Below are 25,523 nucleotides of genomic sequence, written 5' to 3' on the forward strand. Positions count from 1 at the left end.
ATAGTATCATTTTAAAATGTAGACTAGCTAGTAGTTTCAGCTTGCATGTTTATTTCTCAATAATTGATGTAAAAGGTATCAAAGTTTCCACAGGGTGCATGATTTTAGTCAAGATTTGTGTAGCTATGCTTGATCAAATTTGAAAAAGGCATCTTTCCATCATAAACAAGTGATGGTTATTTCTATGACCCACATTCTTTTGTCAGCCTGTGAATGATTTTTCTCACTTTATCTTTCCCTGTGTTATGAACCTGGTTTTCCTCAGATCCATTGTTCACCCTTGTTTTTCTCTGCCCATTTTGATACAGTGTTTGAGTCTTGTTTCCTTGAATTTCTAAATTTTGGATGGCAAACAGGCCCCCCAATGAGGCATAAGTTAGAGACAGGACTGAAGGAGGATCAGAGTGCCCAGGGTGTTTTACATCTCAGCATCAAGCGACTTCTGCTTTCAACTGCTACACCCTTCTCTTGAGCCAGTTCCCCTCACATTAAATTAGTGGCAGTTCCAGGGCCTATAAGCCACTTCTAGGCTCCAGTAACACTACTTGTTGGTCAAAGGTATGTTACCACTTCCATGGAGAGCTGTCTACCTGAAACAGTGTTACAAATCTAGCAGAAGTATGAAGCATTACCTCTGGAATGCTTTTTCTCAAAGAACAGTCCTGTTCATAAGAAAACACTTATCTGACCAAGTTTCTCCTTTTAACAACTAAAGACGGATTTGCTGAGTGTCAAGTATACAGGATTTCTTCTACTGTTTTGTACATTATTATGTATTGCATTTCCTATAAAATGGTTTTTGTATAAGTACCGTACCTATATGTTTGAATACCCAAGTGAAATGGATCAATGTTTAACAAATTTAAATAACTAAAAATATCATTAGAAGTAGAAAACTGTAATTGAGAAATGTCAACTGAAGCCCTACTCCATGGCCATTCTCCAAATATCACTGGATCACCTAAATTTGGAGGTTAGTTTCAGTATCAGTTAGGTAAATGAGGTCAGCATCATATGTAAACTCATCCGAGCCGAAAACAAAACCATAAATGATTTAGCACTACTCCATTCGTGTTAACAAGCAAGTTTCCTTGGATACAAAAACAGAAGAGACCTCAAGAAAAAAAGAAGTAAGCCAAGCCTGCTTCATTCTTCAGTGGTGGACTGGAAAGCATAACAGTAATGAGGGTAGCAAAATACATTATTATATATGAAAAAATAATATTCAGTGAAAATGTAATCATCTGCCTATGCCATGTCAGACAACCTAAAAAAAAACCAAAACAAAACTGAGAGAATCACAAAATTACTACACTTTACCTCTCACATATTGGAAGTAATTTTTTTTTAAAAGTGAGCTTTTATTAAGTATGTATAGTTCTTATGATGATTAATATATCTGAAGCACAAGTGATAGTCCTTTTTATCATTGTTTTAAAAATCAGTATATGGAAAACATGCAATGGCAAGTTCTTCTTTTGTACATCCCCTAAGACAACATTTATCTGAGTGTCCTCTGCGTTTCCTTTGAGGATGATTCCCCCAACATGTATTGCTTAAAGCATTAATTTTGTTTCTACTTTTCTTCTGAAATTTAACACTTTTGTGAATGTATGGATCGACATCGTGTGATGAAGAAAATTTTCTTGTCTTATCAAGGAGCAAGTTGGTCTTTTTATACTGATACTCAGGCAATGACTGTCTCTTCCAACTGTTTATTGCTTCTTCCTGAGAGGCAGAAGTAGAGGCTGGATTTGTGACTCCTCCCAACACCGGGAAAGGCATTTCGGGTCTTTTGAACTGCTCGAGGCCAAGGGCTTCAACTTTCGGAGTGGCCTGGGGAACCAATTGTGCCAAAGAGGTTTCTTCTTCAAATTGGAACTGGCTCCAGTCAGCACTGCCACAGGGTTTTACTATTTCTTTCAACGGGTGGCTGCCGCACAGCTTCCTGGCTCTGCTGATCTCTTGGTTCAGCTCATAGGAGAAGGGAACCAACAGGAGCCCAAGCCACAGCAGACTTAAACCGAGAAGCCACGACATCCTGCGCCCGCAGGCCCCGGGGCTCTGCAACTGCCTTAGTAGCTCCTGGCCCCGCCCCCCCGCCCCCGCCCCGGGAAATAATTAGTTTTTTAAAAGTTGTTGAGCAGGAGGCAAAGTCTGGCTGATGAAAAGAAGGAATTATATCGCAGTGTGTGTTTTCTCTGATACTCCGTGACCTATTCTAGTCCTACTAATGGCCCATCTCATTTGGAACCTGTGAAGAGAAACAATCCAAGCTCTGCAGTGGTTACTGTAAGTAAGGGACTCAAGAGGTGGCACGTGGGAGGTAGAGGTGTTATTTTCTAGGAAGCCCTGAATCAAAAAGAAAAGAACAAAGATGAGGGTGACTATGAATGATGATGAGGAAGCAGTACTGCAGAATTCAAGGAGTTATACAGAGTTGCCAATTCTTGCACTGCTTTTTGCATGAAAACGCTACAGGCGGGGCTCCCCAGCACAAGCACCTGCTCACTCTACAGGGCTGTCAAGCGAGGAGAACACCGGCGGGAGTGCAAACTCTGCTCAGCAAGAGAAAAGCCCAGGGCCCAACAGAAGTCATCACGAGGGGCGTGGTGGCACATGTCTGCGAGTTCAAGGCTACCCTGAGCTAGAGTGAATTCAAGGCCAGCCTAAACTGCATAGCGAGACTGTCTTAGTTACTTTCTCCTTGCTGAGACAAAATAGCCGACACTGAAAGTTAAAGGGGGAAAAAGCTTATTTGGCGCGCAGTTTGTAGAGGTTTCAGTCCATAATCAGCTGACTCCAAAGCAGGCTGGCAGATGGCAGAGGGGCAACAGTTCACGGTGGTGGAAGACAGCAGAAGCACGGAGAGACCTTAACAGTATCTTCTTGCCCCTTAAATCTCACACCCTTAAATGCCAGTGCCCTCGGGCCTAGCATTGCACCGCAAATCAATCACACACTCTAGATTTAGCCACCTCCTCCGAAATAGCCCCACCTCATTGGCATGAGCCTTTGGAGGGACAACCCATAACAGGGACCCTGTCTCAAACAAACAAACAAAAACAAACAAACAAAGAAACCAAAACCAAGAAGTCATCACGAAGACTCTGGGTAAAGACCTGCATGCAGCAAGCTCAGTAAGGAGCCCAGGAGCATGCGCAGAGCGCACCCTGCAGAGGGCACAGAATGTTCCCGAGTGAGAGGGGTGACCCGGATGTGATGCCCCTTCATTTCCTCCTCGCGGTGCGTGGGGTCTGTGAGGGACTTGATCCTAAGCAAGGCGAGAAGCTGGTGGTGTCCAGTCCGAAGAGGGTGAAAGGAGCTGTCACAGGCGCTGCCAAGTGTTAAGGTAAGATTAAGTGAGCCTTGAGGGGACCCAACGTGCGCCCCACAGCACGGAGAGAACCTCGCAGTGCGTGACCTCGCTTCCCGCAGGTAGTTCTGGGAGCCGTCAGCCTGAAGGTCTGCGTGAACCTGTGCCTTCGACACCCCCTTCTCCGGGTCTGATGCGGGCGAAGGCCTTGTTTCGCAGGGGGAGGAATCCTTAGTCCTGCATTATTTAAGAGAAAAGCTCCTTGCGGGTGTGGTGGTGGACAAAACCCCAGCACTTTGGGAGGCTTAGACAGGAAGATCACAGGTTGGAGTCCTGTCGGACCAACTTAGCAAGAGTCTGCCCCAAAATTGGAAAACTAAACGGCTGGGGATTTAGCTCAGTGGTGGCGCCGCCTGCCCCGAAAGCGCAAGGTCCTGAGTTCGATCCCCGTACAAAAAAAAGCCTGACTAAAGTGCAAGGACCCGAGTTCGATCCCCGGTACCAAAAACAAATCAAAAATATTAATTAATATCACTTAAAACGTTTTGGGCCGGGGATTTAGCTCAGTGGTGCTGCCGCCTGCCTCGCAAGTGCAAGGTCCCGAGTTCCATCCCCGGGACCAAAAACAAAAAACAAAAAACAACACAAAACAACAACAACGAAAAATGGAAAACTAAAAATAAATGTTTTTTTCAAAAGTTCTGGTGATGTACTTCAGTATGAAGGTCCTTGGCTCCAACCGCTGAGTTGGGGGTGTGGCGGGGAAGCTGGGTAGGTGGCAAATGCCTGTAATCCCATGACTAGAGCCTAAGGCAGGATTGTACGTGTGAGCTCCGTTTGGCCAATATTTCCAGATCTATCTCAAAAATTTAAAAAATGTTTTTAAAAGGAGGAGGACTGCCTGTTAGGTTGATTTAAGACCCGGAGACAACTGGAGGCAGATTTATTAGCAAGACAAATAAACAGCAGCATCTTGGGGGTCTGAAGTAGAGACTTCAGCATCTTCCAGCCTGAGAGTCAGAGCAGCACCTTTTAAGCCAGAGGTAGGGGCGGGAGCTTGGGCTGGGGAATGGAATGAGGGACGGAATCAGGAAGTCAGCTGGCTTTAGACCTAGAACGGAAGTGAAGGGGAGCTTTAAGCTAACATTTCAGCCTTTTGTTAGAACTAGAAAAAAGGGGGTAATAAGAATAAAATAAATATAAGAATGAAGGGTGTTGTTGGGGACAGGGCAGGTAAGATCGGAAACTGGCCAGGCCATTGCATTCTTTTGGCTACTTTCTGATGTGTCGAGGCATCTTTGTTTAGGGTTATCTTTTTGCCACCCCAATGTGTAGCAAACATCTCTGCCCAATATTAGCAGGCTATAGTGGCACAAGCATATCTTTGTCGAAGAGAACAAACGTTAATTCAGAGGGGAAGAATTTAGTTGGAGTCAGTTGACCTTGACTGGGAGTGAACACAGCCAAGTTCTGCTACTTCCAGTGTAACACAGCTGAGTTGTGGAGGGGCAAGAAGCTTGTGCCACTACAGCCTGCTAACACAGGGCAGAGGTGCCTGCTACACTGCTGAGAGAATATTTGGTATCTGTTTTTTTGTGTTTTAGTAGAAGAATGTTGTCCACCTGTTGCCGGGTGAAGTTTTGGAACTGTTGGTCAGACGAAATGCATCACGGTGCAGAACATGAATGGTCCCACTGGTTCTGGATTTTGATTAGGAATTGCGAGATTTTATTGAGGCTTTCCTGTAAGTCCTGTGATAAATTTTGGTAGAAGGTGAGAGAAGTGGTCAGGTTTTCCACCCCGGGGGCTCCTTCTGTGGGTGTCTCTAATGTTCTTCGAGGGGGGGTTGAGGGTCTGCCCGTTTTTAGTGGATGTAGTCAGTGATGGGGATGGGGAAGCATTGGTTGGTGGAGGCTCCATTGATATTGGGGCACAAACAGGCTAAGGTACATGTTCCTGTCTAGTTAGTGGGGTAGGCACAGGAAGGATTGTTGGCTACAAAGGGAAAAGATTCCTATTTGGAACAGGCAAGTTGTGAGAAGGTGTTGTAAAGTATCAGCCACCATGGAGCTGAAGGATTGGGTTCGCTTTCCCAGACCAATATGGCACTGGCTAAGGAAGCCCCTATTATCGGTTCTATTAATACAGAGTCACTGGGGGATGAGATACTAATGAGATCTCATGGAAATAGTCCAGAGGGCTTGTGAATAGCTAGGCCTGGGGAAAAGGTTGAGATTGTAGGTGGTCGAGAGAAATGAACAGACTGGGTGAACTTTCTGTTTGCCTGAGGTGAGATTTTATAATTGATCCCGTGAGTTTCATAGTCTCAGGGACTCCTCATGGGAATGGGCTGTTTGCATCAAGAAGTGTTTCCCTTAAAGGGACTGTCCGGTGTTGGCTCATGTTAAAAGTACAAGAGGACTGGGTGTATGACGGAAGTGTCCAGTGCAGGGGACCATAATACTGCTTAACTGCAGGGGTCTTTGGTATCCAGGGTTATGGATCCAGTAATTGGGTGGGTAATTGTAGGGAATTTAGAGGAACAAGTGGAGTGTGTCTGAAAGAGTTTGATAGGCCTGTGTGCCACGGCTCTTGGGTAAGACTTAAGGAGGGTATTGGCTTGACCTTTGAAGGGCCGGCCTAGGCCTTTTTGCAGATCAAGTTGTGTGTGGGTGTTTCTCTAGGCAAACTGGGGGGTGGAGACTGCCATATAAGTTGAAGACAGAGACAGGCACAGCAAGCCATCTTGGACCAGAGAGGGATTTGTCCTGTTTAAAAGCTGGAAGGTAAGATGGAAGGAGTGTTCTAGATGTTGGGCTAGAAGTAAATCTTTTTATAAGGGCCAGTGTTATGGAGAAAAAAAGAGGGTGTTATGAAGCTTGTGTACATCATGGCGAGTTTGGAGGAGAGATGAATTGAGCCCCAGTGGTATAAAGGGGCCTCTAGTCAGCTTGAGAGGCTATCAGGAGAAAAGTCTAGGACATCTCCTGTTGGTAGTCTCTAAGGAGGACCAGAATAAGGTAATAGAGTAGTAGAGAATTCTTTGTGTGTTGGCTCACAGTCTAAGGGATATTGTATCTCATTGGGGAGGGAGGTGGGGTCTTTGAGGTAATCTTGATAGGAGTGTGATGAGAAGCAGCTGAGGGGATTTAGTGTCTCACCTGATGGGATTGACTTTTTGGGGTATAATGGAGGTAAAGTTTGTGTCATCTGTGGTGAGGAGGGGTGTGGGCTAAGAAGAAGAGTAGCTAAGATGGACTGGCAATGATAAGATGTATATTTGAAAGTATATCTCATCCCATTTATGGGGCTGGACAGGTTAGGAGTGCTAGAAAGGAATGTGCAAAAATGGTTGCTTTTAAGGTGTAAAGCAGAGGTTTGATACAGGGTGGTTTGGAGATAAGGCCATCAACCCCCATAATAGCAACAGAGAAGAGGTCTAAAATGCCCGTGTGTTCTTATAAAGCCAACTAAATGGAGCCTGTATCTAGAAGAAAAGAGATTGGCTTACCTGCTACTATGAGACAAACCCTGGGTTCTGTTGTGGTGATGGAGGTCACAGGGGCCTCAGAACTTGGGCCTAGCCAGTCAGTCGTCCTCAGTAGGTGTTTCCAGCAGACTGGGGAAGGACAGATCAGTGTCGGCCTTGAGACTGGAACACTTGGCCCCACTCCCAGAGGTCTGGGACAGTCTGACTTTCAATGTCCCTTTGTCCGGAGGTGGGACATGGCCTTAGTGGGGGCTGAAGTTTTGGGCAGTCCTTGGCCCATTGTCCTTCAGTGTTCATTTGAAACATGGTCTTGGAAGCTCTGAGGAGACCTTGCTAGGGCTTCGTTTCTTTTTTTGATTACCTTGAAGGGAGATACCAGCAGCTGGAATTTAACCTGTTTCTGTTTTACGATTTCCTTGTCTGTATTATTAAAAACCTTGAAATCTGCCTCAGTGACATCTTTTTTAAGGCTCTGTGACACCTCCTCTAATTTTTGGAATTTCTTTTTGATATCTGAAGAGCATTGGGAAATAAAGTGTAGGTAAATACAATTTTCCTGCCTCTGAATCCAGGATCTAGAGTGGTGCATTTTATTATTATTTTTTTTTCCCCATTAACTTTATTGGTACATTTTAGGTAAAAAATACAGTTACAGTCATCACTGGAATCTTGTACCATCACATGAGTCTCTTGGTTCTTATTTTTTTCCCCCTTCCCTTGCCCTCCCTTCACCCCCTCCACCCTTCCCTATTTGCAAAGACCTTGTTTCCATTTTTTTCCTCCTCTCATATTTTTTCCTTTCCCTTTTTTCCCTTCCCCTACCCCTCCCAATTCCCCTGGTCTTTTAAACCTTTTCTTCCTGTTACACAATATCAGTTATACATTTTTAAAATTACAATATTAAGATCTAGGAGACATGACCACAGATTTTACAGAATTTAAAAGGATATAGAAGGCATATTACAAAAATCTTTTTGAAATAAATTTGACAACTTCTAAGAAGTAATTTAGGAGACAAATTAATGAAACTAACTCTGGAGGAAATATAAAATTTGAATAGCACCTATTAAAGTATATTCCTAGGTTGAAAACCTACCTATATGACAACAGCAGGCTCATAAACATTTTAACTGATAAATTATATCAAACATTTAAAGCAGAAAAAAGAAGGAACACTTCTTCCCTCAATTTAGGAACGCAACATTGTGCTAATCCTAAAACTGGATAAAGATAATAGAAGAAAAAAGTATGAACATAGATAGAAATTTGTTTAACAAAACAAACACTTAGAAGTCAGATCTGGCAGGATGTAGAAAGTGGTTTTGTTAAAAGAATGGCAGTGCTGGTTCAGCATTGGAAGATCCACCCCCAAAGGTCATCTTTTTAGCAGAGGAAAGGAGAAAGCCATATGATCCTGTCACTAGTTGGAGAAAGAGTATTGGACTAAATTCTACAGCTGTTCATGGTAAAAGCTATCAGGAGACTAGAAGTAGAACAGAACCTTCTCAACAGATCAAAGACATGTACTCCATACTTCCAACAAAATCTCCTTCTATGAATGGAGATGATACAATGCTTTCTCCCTAAAGTGGGGAATAGGACATATATGCCTACTCTTCATCTGTCCATTAGACTTTGAAACATAGGTCTAAACCAAAATAGTCTGACAATGAAATGACATAACTAGGGTAGGATTGGCATGGCAGAAGCTAAATCTTTATATGTAGATGAAATGATCATCTACAGAGAAAAATACTAAGAAATCTCTAGGAGCCCGTAGAACTTGTACTTGAATTTAGTAGAATTAGAAAACACAAGGTATATATAAAAATTCAAGTCTGTCTATACTTGCTATAAATGAAGAACTGGATATTGAAATTTTAAAGTTATGTAGGAGTACAAAGGAGCCAGAAAAGCCAAAAACAAAAACAAAAACAGTGTTGGAAGACATTTAGCACCCAATTTTAAGACTTCTTCTAAAGCTACAGTAATCAAGGTAGTGTTGGTGTAAGGAAAGACATATAGATCATTTGAATGAAACAGAGAATCTAGAAATAGAACCACACATATATGGTCCACTGAATTTTTGAAAGGTTATTTAACATTAGCATATTATAGAATATAAACTCGATTCAAGAGCTGAGGAAGAGATAGTGTCTTCAGCAAATGGCACTAGAACACCTGGTATCCATATATAAAAACTTAACCTCAACCCTTTTTTTCCATACATGAAAATAACTTAAAGGGGCCTGTAAACTTAAATAAGAAAGCCTAAAAGTATAAAACTTTAAGAAGAAATTATAAGGGAAAATATTTATGAATTCAGGGTAGGCAAGAACTACCTAGGATACAAAAAACATGATGTATAAAAGAAAAAAAATTGATGAGATTCCATCAAAATTTAGAACTTTAAATGACATCATTAAAATGAAAAGTAGTCCTTAAACAGACCATATTTCCAATACATATAACCTATGAGCAGAATATATAAAGAATACTTAGAGCTCATTAATAGACAACCCAATTAAAATGTAGACATAAAAAGATGATAAATAGCCAATATAGCACAAGGCATGGTGTGCACCTCTAGAATCAGAAAAATACTAATCAGTACAATAATAAGATTGAATTATACACTCATTAAGGAGATGATGTCAAAAGTTTTAAAAGCCTTGTCATGACTTTTTCTTTTGGTTGGATTCTCCCCCTTTGCGTTTAATTTGTCACGCCCAGTGGATTCATTCTGCTGGGTTTCCTGGGGTTGTGATCCTCATTGTCTTTTCCTAGGGTATTTTCTAAAATTTTTTGGAGTGCTGGTTTGGTATTCATGAAGTTCCTGGGGTGCTCTTTATCATCAAAGTATCTTATTTCTCCATCAATTTTGAAAGATAGTTTTGCAGGGTACATCAATCTGGGTTGGAGGCTGTTTTCCTTTAGGGCTTGAAATACATCACTCCAAGCTCTTCTTGCCTTGAGGGTTTGCATTGAGAAGTCTGCTGTAATTCTGATGGGCTTTCGTTTGTATGTGATTTGTTTCTTTTCTCTCACTGCTTGTAGAATATTATTCTTCTGTTGGATTTCTGGAATCCTAACTATTATATACCTATGTGTAGGGTTTTTTTGATTAAGGCTAGCTGAAGTCCTATATGCCTCAGATATCTTTATGTCAAGTTCTTTTCCCCTCCTTGGGATGTTTTCTGCCATCACTTCTGTGAAGAGTTTTTTTATGTCATCTGCACTCTCTCCTCTTTCTTCATTGACTCCAATCAGTCTTATGTTATTCTTCTTTGCTTCGTCTAGCAGCTGCTGGATTGATTTCTCATGTTCCCTTACAATTTTAAAGCAATTTCTCTTTTCCTCCTCACTAATTGCAATCTTATCTTCTATATGTGCAATTCTATCCTCACATTGGTTCATTCTGCTGTGCAGACTTTCGATGGAGTTTTTAATCTCTTGGAAATCTGTTTGTATGTGTTTTATGGATTCCATTTGTTTCCTATGTTGGGATTCCATCATGTTCCTCAGATCCTCTATTTTTTTTATCTGTGTCCTCTCTAGATTTATTAATCATGTCTTGCACCATGAGCAAAATCTTTGCTGTTATCTGAGTAAGTATTTCTGATTTCATTTTTCCCAGATCCTCTTTTGTTGCCAGTTCAGAGAGTCCAGGTGGTTGAGTATCAGAGTGTTCCATCTCGTTTCCCTTTGGGGATGCTCTAGGTGATCCGGAAGTTTGTTTTTGAGGCTTATGTGTCTTCTCATTGTGGGGTGGGGGTGCTTCTCGTGCCCAGACAGCTCACCTTCTGTGCCCTAGGAGCTTGGGATGGCAGCGGGGGGAGCTTCCTTCCAGGTGGTGAGACCAGCACACCATCTTGGCCCTAGGAGCCTGGGATGGAGGCGGGGAGCTTCCTTCCAGGTGCTGGGACCGGCTCACCTTTTTGGCCCCAGTAGCCTGGGATGAAGGTGGGGAGCTTCCTTCCCCGAGCTGGGACCGGCTCTAGAGTGGTCCATTTTAGAATGGCTTCTGTGAATCTGTTCATAAAGGCTGCTGGATTTTCATCTAGTTTTTGAGTGATTTCTTGACTTTTGTCATAATTTACTGCTTTAAATGGCATGTTTTTCTTTCCCTCTATCAAATGCGAGATGCAAAGGTACATATTGTTTAAGTTAGGGGAGTCAGCCTGATAATTCCTTTTAGGGTCTTTGTCAGGAAGGTCAGCTACATTGGGTTAGGGCCTCACACGTGGAGAGAGTCTGAGAAAGCCATGCAGAGGCTCAGATGCCTGTCCTTCTTTCAGGGGTGGTGGTAGAAATGAGGATAAAATTAACATCTTGCCAGTTGAGCCTATAGGAGTGGGTGAGAAGTTAGAATTCCTTGGATCCTAAATGTTTTTCAGTTTGCGAGAGGTCAGAAGGAAAAGGGGATCATGGATGTGCACAATGTGTTCTGCTCTGCCACCTCACAGAGAATGAGGGCAGAGGCTGGCAGAGGCTGTGGTTTAAGAGAGAGTCGGTGTGCACGAAAGTGGGCAGTGGGTGGGCAAAAGGGTGGTAGAAAGGGAGAAGAGGTAGAATGAGAAGAAACGTCTGATGGTAGAGTTGGGAAGACTGGAAGAAAGGGAGGGAGGGAAAAGGTGAGGATGAAGAAGAAGGGGCCGAAGTTTGAGGGACATGTGGGGGTGGAGGTGGATGGTTGGAGAGATCAAATTCAAGTGCGAGGAGAGAATTAGAGTCAAATGTAGATTGATCACAAAGGAGAAGTTGGAATGTAGTAGAGGATTACCAAAGTGAAGGATGACTGAGAAGGTGGCAACATGTCTGTATAGGCACTTCTGAGCACTTGACCTTGTGGTGAATAAAGGTATTTAAATGTTGAAGTATTTGGGATTCAAAGGTGTCATAAATTGTTTTGGTTTGATAGTTCCCCCTCCCAGGTAGAGGGTTTTTTGATTTTTAAAAAGCTAAAACAAAGGTGAGTCTTCGGGTAGTCAGAGGGCTGAGTCGGAGTTGCCTAGAGTAGAGTGGATAGGGTCTCCAGGTCAAAGGAAGAAAAACCATAGAGACAGAAGTGTCCTTGAATAATCTCAGGGAAATGGTGGCCACCAGCAGGAGACCAGTGTCCTGCATCTCCTGAGGGACCAGGGGAAGAGGACAGCGCCCCAGGCCTGGGAGGACCAAGATCGAGTAACAGGACTTATGGACAGATGGATGGAAGGAAGGGGCAAGGACCTTTGGAGGAGATCCAGAGACTCACTGGATTCCTAGGAGTTTACTTCCTGGATCAGAGAAGATGGCCGGTGTTGTGTGGAAGGATGACAGGAGCTAGGGTGGCCTTGTGGACTGACGTCACCTCACAATGGCCTCCCAAGTTTCAGCACCAAATATTAGGTTGATTTAAGAACCAGAGACTACTGATCAAGGCAGAATTAGTAGCACAAGTACAGTAGCATTTTGGGAGTCTGAAGTAGACTTCCACCAGGCCCCAAGAGGCAAGGCAGAAGCTTTTATCCCTGGGGTAAGAGATAGAGCTTGGGCTGGGAAGTGGAATGAGGGATGGAATGAAGCAGTGAGCAGGCCTTAAACATAGAGTAGAAGTAAGGCTGCTGGGGGGCTTTAAACTAACAATGCCTGTAAGTGCACAGGGCCTGCTGGGGTTCAATCCTCAGTACTGCAGGGCAGGAAAAAACCCTGTGTTATGTCACAAGGCTGTGACTACAACAATCTGGGAGGCTGTAGCAAGAGGATGGCCATTGCCAGCCCAGAGAGATGGTCTTAGCCTCTTAACAAGTCCTTGTCACAAAATTTTTTTTAAAAATTGAAAAGCACTGGAGATGAATCTCAATGCAAAGACCCTGGGCTCAGTGGCCAGTACAGAAAACAGAAAACAACAAAACCAAACCTCTTTGAGTAACTAAGCTATCATTGCAGAATTGTGACCAAAGGACTGAGCTTCAGCCCTCCTGTCAGTCCCCAGTCTCTGGGCACCAGTGGAGGAAAGAGTTCCCCACAGATATCTCCCTAAAGAATCTAAAGGTGGTGAGGCCTTAGTCATACGTAGGCAGCATCGTGTCTTCAGAGAAAGAAATCCAGTTTCTGAGGCCTGAAAGGACCCCAGGTGGGGACCTTGAGTGAATTCTTAAGGTTATCCCCCACCCCAAAGCAGAGAGTGCAGCACAGTATCCAGGACCTGTGGTCTGTTCTGGATGTCCCGTGCCTGAGGTGTCTCAAAAATCCCTTCTGGGCTATGTGAGAAAGTTGGAGTCTTGACTGATAATAGATAACAGGCGGCACATTCAGAGTGCATGTGAAGGTTGCGAGAATAACAAGTAGCAGGCAGAGGAGGATCCAAAAAGCTCTTCCCTTGCTGTCAGCAAGGTCCTGGGAGACCAACAGGACAGATGACAGCCTGAGGAGATGTCTCATTTCCTTCTGACCTCTCAGGGAAATGTAGGTTTTGTTCAAAGTATACAACTGGATTTTGTCAGGTTCACAGAAGTAATGCTGGGTTTCCAGAGGTTTCAGCAAGATGTGTCTGAAGGAAAAAGACCCCACGTGCACATATGTGGTCTCACAGTTCACGTGGAACTCTGGGTAGTTTTCAGCAGAGATATCTGGAAGAGAAACTCGATCACTACAACGTGGCTTTTAGTGGGAAGGAGATTTTATGGTGGGAGGGCAAACTCAGGTCAGGTGGATAAATCCCAGGCCCTGTGAGGACTCAGTCACTCTGACAGAAGATCATCTGAACCACATACTCTGAAATAAAGGATCAACCTGAGCCTCTACACAAACTCTTTGGTCCACTCTGGAAAGAACGTGGGATAGGAACAAACAGGTCAGATAACTTCATGGTGTCCTTTCTGTTTTCTTTTAGAGGAGTGAGGGCTTCAGTGTGAGAGTGCGTGACCAGATCATCGGACAGAGAATTCCCAGGTTCTGGCAGAATTTAAGGTAAGAACTCGAATTTAATTGTGATACAGCCAGTCAGCTCAGAACACAGGTGGCCCCACCATGTGCATCCATGTTGTCCATCATGGGATGTCAAGCCTTGCCATGGCTAAAGGTTCCACAGAGTGAGAAATGACAGTGGGAGATTAAGAAAAGACAGATATAGGGTGGGGCCAGGTGGGGCATTAACTCCTGATGGGAGAAAAAGACCACCAGGCAACAGCAGAGCATTTACTTATAGTGGTGGAGATAAGGGAAGCGCAGGGGGAGGAAAAGGGGGCTGGTGTGTAAGTGGAGCCAGGGGAGTAGCTAAGGTCTGCAGGATGTCATGCTTGATGGTTGGCTGGCCAATGGGCAGGGAGGAAGCCAGTGCTCTTCTCCACCAGGCTTTGCTCCCCCACGCCCTCTGTCCTCCTGTGTCCTGTTCTCCTCCCTCAGGGCCCTGCCTCATCCATGGGAGAAGGCGAGTTAGGCCTGGCCATAGTGATCTAGAGGGCAGGGCTCCCAGCAGAGCCACACATATGTAATATTCCATCAGTTCCTCCTAGTTGTTCTTTAGGAGGTGAGTCTTTAGCATAAGGAAGGGATAGCAGGCCAACAGAGAGAGATTCACACAGGAGCAGGAGCCAATGTGTAGACATTAAGTGACTACTGGGAAGATGTTTATTCTAGTACATTTGGGACCCTCATAACTTCACTCTGGCTGCATTGATCCATTAGAACCTCCTGACAGGAATGGTCCGAATTTCTATGCTCTCATTTGATTTTCACACCTCTCAGGGAAGTGAGTGTCTTGGTATCAAAGGCAGTCTCTGGTTAACATAGGAGTAAGTGGTGAGCAAGGCGAGGTCAAGGACCGACGCTATCATCCCCCTAAATACAATAGGGGCCCAACCAACTCCATTTCTGCGCTCAGTTCAGGAGGTCTCAGGCAGGCATCACCTGAAGAGGTATTCGTTCTTTTCCTTCCTGGGCTTCCAGCGAGGGAAGTATTTTGCTGTGTAGGGCCCACATCACATCCATCCCTTGGAGGGCCCTCTAGATAAGCTGGAGAATGAGTCAGAAAGCCTACCAAGATCAGAGTGAGGACCCTGAAGAGGTGTGAGGAGGCTACCTACCCTTATGCAGAGGTCTTCCCTTTGGTGAGAGCACTGGTAAGCCAGGTTTGGTAGATGTATGAGATGTCTTATCCCTTCCTTCCCAGTTGTCTCATGGATGTGAGGCCAGTTTCTAGCAGAAGCGATGATAGTTATCAGAACTGGGGACCGTAGCTCGGTAGGGAAGGATTAAACACTGACTGAGTGCCCGAGGAAGCAGCATTTCAGAAGATGGCGTCTGATCATTCCTTGCTTCATCATGATTTGAGCTGCTGGAAGCATGGTAAACCAGTCAGTCTATCATATCTCTGTATTTCATGTAAGGTAAATGTAGACTTGTGAAGGTTTGGGTCTGAAGAAGTGATATTACAGTGGTACCTTGGTTTACACATGGATTTCTTTCCTGATTTGGGGGAGATGGCTCTATTTGTGTTTGTGTGGGGAAGATGGTTGTGGTCATGTTTGTCGCCTGATGTGGACTCTGTGAACGGAAGCAAAGTTTTGCTGAACGCTTTTGTTTGAGAACCAAATTGCTTGCAAACGGAAGTATTCTTGAACTGAAGCATTGCTGTATGTCCCAAAAAGTTGCATTACTCAAGGGAAAGCCCCAGAGTCAGGATGACAACACACATCTCAGAACACACTGATCCAACAGAATTCAGGCTTGCCACAGCACTTGGGAAAATGGAGACAAACATGGTCACATGTGATGTTGCTGACTCTTCCTGAATGGTCATAGTGACATAGGTACTTAGTCAAAGTCAGCAATGTCAGTTCAGAGGACAGAAGGAGCATCCCACACTGTAAAGAGTTGTGTCGACCTTGACAGGGCCAAGTAATGACCACCCTCCACAGTGTAAGTGAGAATAGACATACTGGCTGCAATCTCCTGTTCATTCCATTAGAGGATCCGGACATGGTGGCCCAGTCTCACCAGCTCACTTCATGCACTGGTGTTTTAGGGAGGTGGTGGTGTAGTATGAATGTTGCATGTTGAGCCTCCAGTGTGTATGGTGCCCAGGAAATGTGGAGGATGCACATGGAGACATGCAGTAAGGCCTGGGAAGACTCCACCACAGGCATAGGGTTACCAAAGTACCGTGACAACTTTATCAAGCCAGGGAGCCATAGGCAGCTTTCAGCTGAACAGTGGCCCACAGTGGTACTTCTGGGGAGTTTTTGGTCAGGATTGTTTGTCACAGTGTGGGATTGTGGTGCCACGAACGATGAAGAAGGATTGCTCAGAGATGAGACTTAGTCCAGTCACTGAGGAGGTCAGAGGGGCTCTCTCAACCATAAGCACCCAGTATTAGGGAGACTCCTAGGAGCAGCAGTGAAGCTGAGAACTCTCTGGCTTTTATTCAGAATATCAGTGCAAGAGAAAAAAGCCAGAAATACAGCAGTTGGGTCAAGGATCTGTCTCAAGGATAGGCAGCTTTCTTGGGGAAAGGAGAATGACAACAGCTAGATACAACACGCCTCACTAATCTAAAATTCTTGTCTTTAGCTATTCCCTTCTCACAGAGCAAGCCTGCTTTTGTCGTGCAGTTTAACCCTTCAGCCCCTGCCCAAGTCCCCGAGAGTTGTTCTTGATCCAAATGCCAGTGTCATATCACATTAGCAGACGGCAGTGTGTAGATGCTGTCAGTGCTTCTGATTAGGGCCTTGAAGCAAGTGCATGGCCCTCCCCAGAACACAGTGTTCTCTCCCATCTAGCCCTTGAATTGCTCCAGGGAAGTGCCAGTGGATACACAGTGTCATTCCTTGATTTATTCACAGGCAAGTAAGACAGAGAGCTGCTTTTGTAGATAGAGGATATGAACTTGCTTGAGAGTGGTTAGGCCTCAAGACCCACGGGAAGCTAAGGCAAGAAATATAAATGATCACCTACTACAAAGAGTTGGATTCCCAAAGAATCAATCCTAGCCTTATGTTTAGACATGCAAGTGAAAAGGGAAGGGTTTGAGTTACAGGCGACACCTCACCAAATCATCTGATGTCTTGGGGAGGCCACTGCAATTGTCAGAGGGGGTAAAAATACACTCATTAGTCATCGCTCCTGCCTGGATACAAATGATATCTCCTACATAATCTACCACCTTCCTCAGCAATGAAGTGGACAGTGATACAGAGCCCAACGTTGCTGTCTCCTATGATTCCAGAGAATTCTCCAGTCAGATCTCTGGCAGTGCCCTCTGGAGGATTGTTACTTGCTCCTTCAGGTTTTTTGGGGACATAGAAACCAGGAGCACAAGAGTCTAGAGAGGCCTTATAGCACTCTTCTCAGGTAAAGTGTTTGGTAGAAGCTTCCATCAGAGCCACTATAGTTGAGCATTAATGCTGAGGACACTGACATCCTCCCTTTCTTCCTTTCTCCCTTAGGTAGCGATTCTTCATTGCCCACTCTGTCAACTTTCCTTCCTCCAGCCGTTCACTCACGCCATTATGTCTCAGTGTCAGGAAAATCTAGCATGCCTAGAGGATGAAGACCTTCAGGTATGCAGTGAGACCCCAGGCCTAGAGACAGCCCAGGTCTGCCGGGCTGAGGAAGAGAAATTTTCCTCCTCATGCCATCCTCTTGTTCCTGGCACTCTGGAGGAGGCACCTGTGGCTGAGTCACGCAATACTTCTGAGGGCCTTCAGTATTCCTGTTTCTCTCTGAGCAATTCTGAGGAGGGTGTTAGTAGCCAAGGTAATGAGCAGATCTCAAGTACCAGACAGGCTGCGGCAGCCCCTGGGAATGTGCCCCGTGATGCTCTGGATGAGAAAGTGTCCTTCTTAGTGGGTTTCATGCTGCTCAAGTATCAAATGAAAGAGCCAATAAGGAAGGCAGATATGTTGAAGGTTATCATGCAGGAGGATGAGGCGTACTTCCCCCAGATCCTACTGCGAGCCTGTGAGAGCATAGAGACGGTCTTTGGCTTAGATGTGAAGGAAGTGGATCCCATCAACCACTGCTATGGTGTCTTCATCAAGCTGGGCTTCTCCTACGATGGGATGCGGAGTGATGGAGAGAGCATGCCCAAGACTGGCCTCTTGATACTTGTCCTGGGTGTGATCTTCATGAAGGGCAACCGTGCCACTGAAGAGGAGGTCTGGAAAGCACTGAATCTGGCAGGGATGTATTCTGGGAAGGATCACCTCCTGTTTGGGGAGCCCAGGGAGGTCATCACCAAAGAATTTGTGAAGGAAAAGTATGGGAATACCGGCCGGTGGCCAACAGTGATCCTCTGCAGTATGAATTCCTGTGGGGCCCAAGAGCCTGTGCTGAAACCAGCAAGATGAAAGTGCTGGAGTTTTTGGCCAAGATTCTGGGGACTGACCCGTGTCATTTCCCATCTCAGCATGCAGAGGCTCTGCTAGAGAATGTGGAGAGAGCACTAGCCAGTATCTCCCTGAGCGCTGCTTCCGGTTCCAGGTCCACTGCAAGTTACTGAGCGTGGGGCAGTAGTTTCTCCCACACCTAGTCAAGTGACAGGTGGATTGTTCACTTATTGTTCCAAGAGTAGATAGTTTGTTCCAGGAGAATGCTAGTATTGAAAGAATATAGGTACCTGTGGTGGGATGGGTCTGACAGGAAAACAGAATATATCATTCACATGTTAGTTTTCAATGTGTAACCTGACAATTTAGTGTTTTATTTTTGAAGGTTGTATTTTTCAACAAATGTTACTTCATTTAAAAGAGGCTTAGTTTCAATATCTTGAATATCCAAATAATAATATTCACACATCATTCCATTTATGAGATTAACTAGTATGATCATGTCTATATGATAAAATGAAATCTCAAAGCATCATTTTATATGGTCATGTGGAATATAACAACACATTGAATTTACATAGACTTTTTTTGGAAATATGAAAGATCTCAGTCTTAATGCACCTGGCATCAGCTGAAAGAAGTAGAAATTATAAAAGTCGCTCCCTTTTCTTATTCCTTTTAGTGTCTTGTTCTGTAAAATTAAATGACTTATAAATGGCTTTGTTCATCTGCTTTACCGAGTTTAGGAGAAATAAAGCTGAATGAATGGCATAATGCGGATACTGGTTCCGTCTTCTCCAACCCTGAATCGTGTACCTGCTCTGGGAAAGCAGCACACTACTACTGGGGATCCTGGGGTCAGGGGAACTGAGAAGCCACCTGTAGAGTTTTAACGTAGGAGCAGTAGCCTTGGAGACAGGAAAATAGGCCTTCTAATATCCAAGGACAAGTAGAAAGAAGGTACGTGCACGGAGGAGGAGGGGGCAAGTCCACATCCGTTTCTGTGTAAGTGTTTTCTCACAAGCATTGCTTGGAACATCTGAAAACCAAATTCTTTAAAGGAACTCAGCGTTAGTTCAAGCTGGACTGTGTGTCAGAGGAGGATGAAGGAATGGCGAGCAGGGACTAGCCTCTCAAAATGTATTTCTCAGATTTGAATCCCGGAAGCCTGTAGTGAAAATTGTCTATCAGTGTTCTCTGTTGATCCTGGGTAATTCTGAGAGGCTTCTCACCTGTGCCAGAAATGGTAGACATTCTCCTCTCTTCTTCAATACAGTTGATCACTACACAAACGGCATGTTTTATTCAAGTGTTTTTTGAGGAATAAGGATGATGCTCCTTTGACTAGTTACTGAAAATCAAGTGTGGGTGGGGATGCATTGCCTTCACCCAGGAGAGACAATGCTCACTTCTTTCAGGGCAACATTTTGGGAGGAGGTACTGTGTGCTGAACCCAGGGCCTTCGCACTACGCTACATCCTCAGCCCATTTTATTTGTTATTTTTGAGTCAAGACCTGGCCAAATTGTTACATCGCCCAGGGTGTGCTAGAACTTATCCTCCCACTGCTGCCTCCCAGGGTGCAGGGATGACAAGCGTGCACCCCAGGTCCCCCTTAAAAGGGAATTGTATGTTGCTTATCTTGCTTGTAATTTGACAAGCCATAAGTAAGGGCAAACATTTGGTGGAGAGGTGTGGCATGAATAAAAGCAGGATTTGGATTGTAGGACAACTTCGAGCAGGGACAGGAGTTTGAATTTCCACAAGATTTCAATCATACTACTGAAGAAGGCAGCCTTAAACCTAAATTAAATTCTGAATGTTGAGGGCGCAACATTATTGTTTTACTTGCTGATGATAATTTTTGTCTGATTGGATAGTCCCGGCCCCATGGCATTTTGTTTTCTGAGAAAGCCTGTATTTACATCATACACAGATAAAAGTAGATAGTTTTTGGTACCAGGGATTGAGCTCAGGACCTTGTGCTTGTGAGGCAGGTGGCAGCATCATTGAGCCAAATCCCCATCCCAAAAGTAGATTTGAATTCTACATAATCAAAGCAATAACTGCTCTTCAGCAAAAACTTGAAATACACCAGGCATTTTGCCATCTTCTTCATATACTTTACACACTGTACATGGTCCTAGAAGATGGGAATTATCCAAGCCAATTGACACTCTGGTCTGAGCGCGTGTGATCGTGTCCTCTTTCACATATCTGGTCATCCACACTGGGGTGAGACCTCTTTATTGAGTTCATCTAGAATTGCCTCTTTCACCTGGATTACACCTCTGTCCCTGGGCTGATTTCTATTGTCAGAATCCTTTCATGACTCTCAGGATGTAAAAGGAAACATGCTGTGACCAATGAACTTAAAGCAGGATTAAGACAGGAAGGTGAAATCAGATTCAAACACAACTTTAGGTTTGTTTATCTGTGGGATTCCTTTGGTAGAGTGCTGCTTCCCCTTCTCCCAAGATTTCTTGAGAACCACCTGGGTCTCCGTGCTGATATTTTGCCGACTCCTTGCCTTATGGCATGTTTCTCTTGGTTGTCTACAGTGTGCCCTCTTGTTCATACTGGAATCAGACTTGCTGGCCTTCAGCACACCCTCCTGTAAGGGTTGTATGCTGTTCTCATGGGGAGAAACAGTGCGGAATCTCCTGTCCTCCCCCTTCCAGAGCGCACTCCCACTCCTTGTTGGTTTCTTCACACTGGCGTTCCTCTGAGGGCAAATCACGTTCCAGTTAGAAGATAAATTTGACAATGAAATTCTGGCATGACCACCCTGTTGGGTGTCTCTTCCACATTCGAAAAGTAGTTTTCCAGAAAGCTGCTGAGGAGAGTCTCTTTTGCTGTGTCATCCATTGGGAGGTCTAATACTGAAGTTGGAGAGAGTGCACGGAAGTCACAGTGACATTTGCAGTGGAGCTTTCATCAGATGATATACTGGGAACTGGTTACTGATCACACAGATCTATGATTGAGCTTACCCGTGCAATCAAACCCAGTAAGTAAACTGAGTATTCTATACATGTGAGCTCCAAGGAGTTTCTGAAAAGAAGGATGTCTCTGGAGATCGGTGACCTAAAATCTCCTGAGGTGGGTGTAATATGCCAAGGGCATGGAGAGGCAGCACTCATTTCTTTCAAAGAGAAGTGTAATAGGTTCCCCTCATTGCAATTTGGCAAACAATAAACTCAGGGCAGTTATTTTGGCAGGGGTTTAAAGAATGACAAAATGTGAGTTAGAAGAATCTGTGGTAACTTATGAAGCCTCCATCCATGGAAAAGAGGTATGGTAAAGCACACGGAACTCACCAGGTGACGCATCTCATGTGGATGTTTTCGTGACCTTCCCAGACTTCTTCAGAGAATGAAACCTGTTTTATTGCCAGACATGGCATCTTTGTTCAGCAAAGACAGAAGTAATTCAACACTGTGTCTTTTCTGACTTACAACCCAGGGGGAAAATCTTGTTTTTCTTTTTCCTCTTTTCTATGGGTGTAGCACCACTGTCAGGTGTGTTCCCTCATCCTGAAGATAGTAGAAATTTAGACTTTGACCATGAGTCAATAGGAAGTAGAAAATTGTCACCCTCTTAAGGTGTTAAAAATTATGGCATAGCTATGTGTGGAAAGGTATTGTCATATTTTGTATTGAAAATGTACCTCAAAGGCCTGGTGATGGGATTGTGGGGATTGCTCTGGCCCAAAATCAGTGGACCCAGCTGACCATGGACTGAAATCTCTGAAACCTTGAACCAAAAGACAAATTTCTTCCTTCAAGTTTACTTTCTCAAGAATTTGGTCACAGTGAAAAAAACCTTACTAATACAGGTATGATTTGATGCAAACTATCATAAGAAAGCAAAATATCAGGCAGGCATGGTGATGCATGCCTGTAATCCCAGGAATCACATAGGCTGAGGGAAGAGAATCTAAAGTCACCCCAGGGCCACATAACAACTGAGACAGACCAAATCTGAAAATAATAAAAATAAAAAATTCGCAATTGATGTTTATGCAGGTAGCTCTGTGTCATGGTCCTGGGTTCAATGCCCAACCCAAAAATGGCTAGGGAGATTTCAGTGCTTAGTCTCACTGTATGGGATCATTTAAAACACTCGCTGTTAGCCCGTGTGTGGCGATAATCCCCCAAAAAGAGAAACACAACATGACAGGATGTGGAAAATGTTTGGAAAATTTCACAGAATTTGACCTTGGAAACTGAGCCTTGAACTGAAAGGGGTATTAGAAAAAGTTCTACCAGTTTGTCTATTGGAGACCTACTCTGTAAAGTGCAAGGGAGGCCTCAAGTGCTCCTCCGTATCTGGGCTTTTTCTCCTTCCTGGGCCTAGGGAGAGATAAAAGTGTTCTTGTAGTTAGAAATAACCACATGACTAGGCCTTGCCATTTGTGCATGACTCAAATAATAGCACTCATTCCAGGCCAGATTCTTGATACTCACTGTAGCACCTTCCATGCTTTGCTCTCCTTCAACATCAAATGCAGAGATCATGAGTTTCGAAGTAGAACTTCGAGAAGAGAGCGGCGTAGACTCTTTGCTGTCCGTTAGCACAGAATGGCTGCCAGTGCACATGTATGATAGTTAGTGTCCTCAGGCGGCCCGGTGCTTCCAGCCGATCTTCATCAGAAGTAGAAGTTGTATAACTCATAAGTCAATCTAAATTATGAAAACATGCAAATATCCCAAAAAACAAGCTAATGTTTCAGATGCATCAAAATTGAAATGCGAAGGCTGTGGAAAACATACAAATTCTTAATTTTGTCCGTTAGAGAATATTACACACTTAAGAGATATATATTGATTTTTATGATTTGCTTTGTGTCACTCAGCATAATGACCTGGAGATGAACTCAGATTGTTGCCTGTACCACCTTTGTGTTGTTTTCGCTTACGGCTTGGTATGTCTTATAGAAAACAGAGCTTTTCTGTTTTCTCTTAGTGGTACTGGGGAACAAACCCAGTGACACTCTGCCAGCGAGTTGCTACCTGGCCCCGTTTATTTAGTTTTTCATTTTGACACAGGGACTCCCTAAGTTACCCTGTCGGGCCTTGAAGTTGCCATCCATCCTACTGTGTAGCAGGGATTACAGATATGCACCATAAGCTTCTGACTAATGATCTTTTATCCACTCCCACAGATAAGGACAACTGGTTTTCTCCCATGATTTGGTCTTTACCCAGAGAGCTGCTGTGAACATCCATATGCAGTTTTCGTGTGTGTGCCTGCAAGTCTGGCCTCTGGCTACCTGTCCTGGGTGTGATCATCCTGAAGGCAAGCGTGCCACTGAAGAAGAGGTCTGGTCTGGGGAGCACTGGATCTGACAGAGCTGTATGCTGGGCAGCAGCATGTTCTTTATGGGGAGCCCAGGGAGCTGCTCACCCAAGACGTTGTGCAGCAAAAGTGCCTGGAGTACCAGCAGGTGGCCAACAGTGATCCTGTGCAATATGAGTTCCTGTGGGACCCAGAGCCCATGCTGAAACCAGTAGGATAAAGTCCTGGCCTTGTTGGCCCAGGTTCACAGGACCAACCTGGGTGCTTTCGCACCTCAGCATGTAGAGGCTGCTAGAGGAAGGAGAGAGAGCACCAGCCAAACTTCATTCACAGCTGCTTCCAGTTCAGGGCCTCTCCAAGTTCCGATACCTGGGGTAGTAGTTTCTACCAGACCTAGTCACGGCAGAGTGACAATGTTCACTTGTTGTTCCAAGATGGTATTTCCTTAGTTTGTTCCAAAAGAATGTTAGTTTTCAAAGAATGTAGGTCCTGTAATGAATCTGAAGAGAAACCAGAATGTGTCATCCATGCATTTTTTACTTCTATGAGTAATCCGGCAATGTACAATTTTGGAAGCTTTAATTTTTCTAATATCATTCATTTAGAAGAGCTTTGATACTCTGTCAATGCATGATGTCATTAAGGTTTTTCCTCCAAATTTGGAAACTGAGAGTTTGTTAATGTTTGCATACTTGTTGGCATCTATATCAGTACTGATTGGGTAATTCTGGACTAGCTTAAAATTTCCTTTGCATCCTCAAGGGGTATGGCCTTTGAATAGCCCTTTTCCACCCCAGAACAGTTGCGGCTAAGCCAGCCTTGTCTGAGGGCCAGGGTTTGATTTGTATGGAGATCCTAACTGAGCATGTAACCCTCCCTTGTAACCACACAGCGTGTAAGCCATGCTTCGAGGTTATCTTGGAAAAGGCACACTCGTGCTGTCCCTTCTGTCTCCTCCTGATCACTTTGTGTGCTCAGTACCACTGTGTACAGTCTCCAGTATGAAACTGTGGGAGCCAATTCAAAGGCACTATCCCAATGCATGCTGCTCTGGCTGGCAAGGATTCCACTTGTAGAAATCATGTGGCGAGAATGGGCCTCCCTGCCTAATCCTGGATCTTAGAGGAAAAACTTCCACTGTTTTCTATTGACTTTCGGACGAGGTTGGGTCCGCTTTCCAAAACATAATACCCACGTCCACAACTCAGAGGAGGAGAGGTCTAATTTGGCTCACGGTTTCAGAGGTTTCAGTCCAGGATCTACTGTCTCTAAGATGGAGACATCAGGGCCGAAGGTGTGGGAGAACCAAGCTGCTCACTTCATGGTGGCCAGGAAGCGGAGCACAGGGAAGAGCACCAGTGAGAGATGTCCCCTCCAAAGGGACGCTCCCAGGGACCCGCTGCCCACTGGGCCGACTTCCTAACAGCACGTGTAGCTGTGAACATCCGTGGAGTCATCTGTGCATGGTGTGGGGCCCCCGTGATCCAATCACCAGTCCAGGAGTCTCTTCATCCAGGGAAGTGGACAATTAAGTGGAACTTTCCAGCCCCACCCCTAAGAGTGTAATGAGGGTGGGCCTTCTGCGGTAGCCTTGTCTTCCCCTCCCCTCCCCTCCCCCTTCTCATCCTGCCCCCTCCCGCCACTCTCTTCTCCTCTCCTCTATTTTTTCACACAGGCTCTTGCTACTGGCCTTCATGTCAGCATGGAGCTCGGACTGGCCCAAAACTCTCAGTCACCCTGCCTCAGCCTCCCAAGTTCTGGGGCTACATGCTGCACTGGCACCGCTAAAGCTTCCTTGATGATATTTGTGTGCTGCTGCTGTCCCAGCTCATTCCCTCTTCAGCAGGTTTGTTTCACACATTTCCAATGAGCATTCTCTCTCCCTCTGGTCTCTCTGTTTGTAGTCTCTTCCTGTAGTGCTGTAGGACTCTAGTAACAGGCCCAATGCAGTCTTGTCATTTGTTCTGAACTAACTGAAAATATCATTCTGAGTTGTCCTTAGCAGCTTTTGCACAGAGCAGCTTACGGCCTTCCAACTTCTGTCCCACGGGCTCTGCTAAGCGCTCAGGTTCATCCTTGGCTCTGTTGCCCTTTCCATCTCTTTCCAC

General features: G+C 44.7%; 1 protein-coding gene and 1 pseudogene across 2 annotated transcripts; one reads left to right on the forward strand and one right to left on the reverse strand.

The window, feature by feature from the left end:
• Positions 1 to 730: 730 nt before the first annotated feature.
• Positions 731 to 6,989, reverse strand: LOC101724293 (insulin-like peptide INSL6). The gene is made up of 2 exons (XM_087210904.1): positions 6,828 to 6,989; positions 731 to 4,427 (listed from the first exon to the last, which is right to left on the reverse strand). The coding sequence occupies exon 2, from the start codon at positions 2,038 to 2,040 to the stop codon at positions 1,435 to 1,437; it is 606 nt and encodes a 201-aa protein (XP_087067030.1). The 5' UTR covers positions 2,041 to 4,427; positions 6,828 to 6,989; the 3' UTR covers positions 731 to 1,434.
• Positions 6,027 to 25,490, forward strand: LOC147828205 (melanoma-associated antigen B16 pseudogene; annotated as a pseudogene). Its single transcript, XR_015451180.1, has 4 exons — positions 6,027 to 6,102; positions 13,681 to 13,757; positions 17,234 to 19,075; positions 23,282 to 25,490. The product of XR_015451180.1 is annotated as a melanoma-associated antigen B16 pseudogene (transcript).
• The last annotated feature ends 33 nt before the right edge of the window (positions 25,491 to 25,523 follow it).

Source organism: Heterocephalus glaber, unplaced genomic scaffold (assembly GCF_053883595.1).
Source record: "Heterocephalus glaber isolate CG9 unplaced genomic scaffold, H.glaber_assembly_v1.0 deba00001234, whole genome shotgun sequence".
NCBI classification, from domain to species: Eukaryota; Metazoa; Chordata; class Mammalia; order Rodentia; family Bathyergidae; genus Heterocephalus; species Heterocephalus glaber.

Bases quoted from the DNA above. Each gene is read 5' to 3' on its own strand.
- LOC101724293 (XM_087210904.1), bottom strand. From the start codon at position 2,040: ATGTCGTGGCTTCTCGGTTTAAGTCTGCTGTGGCTTGGGCTCCTGTTG.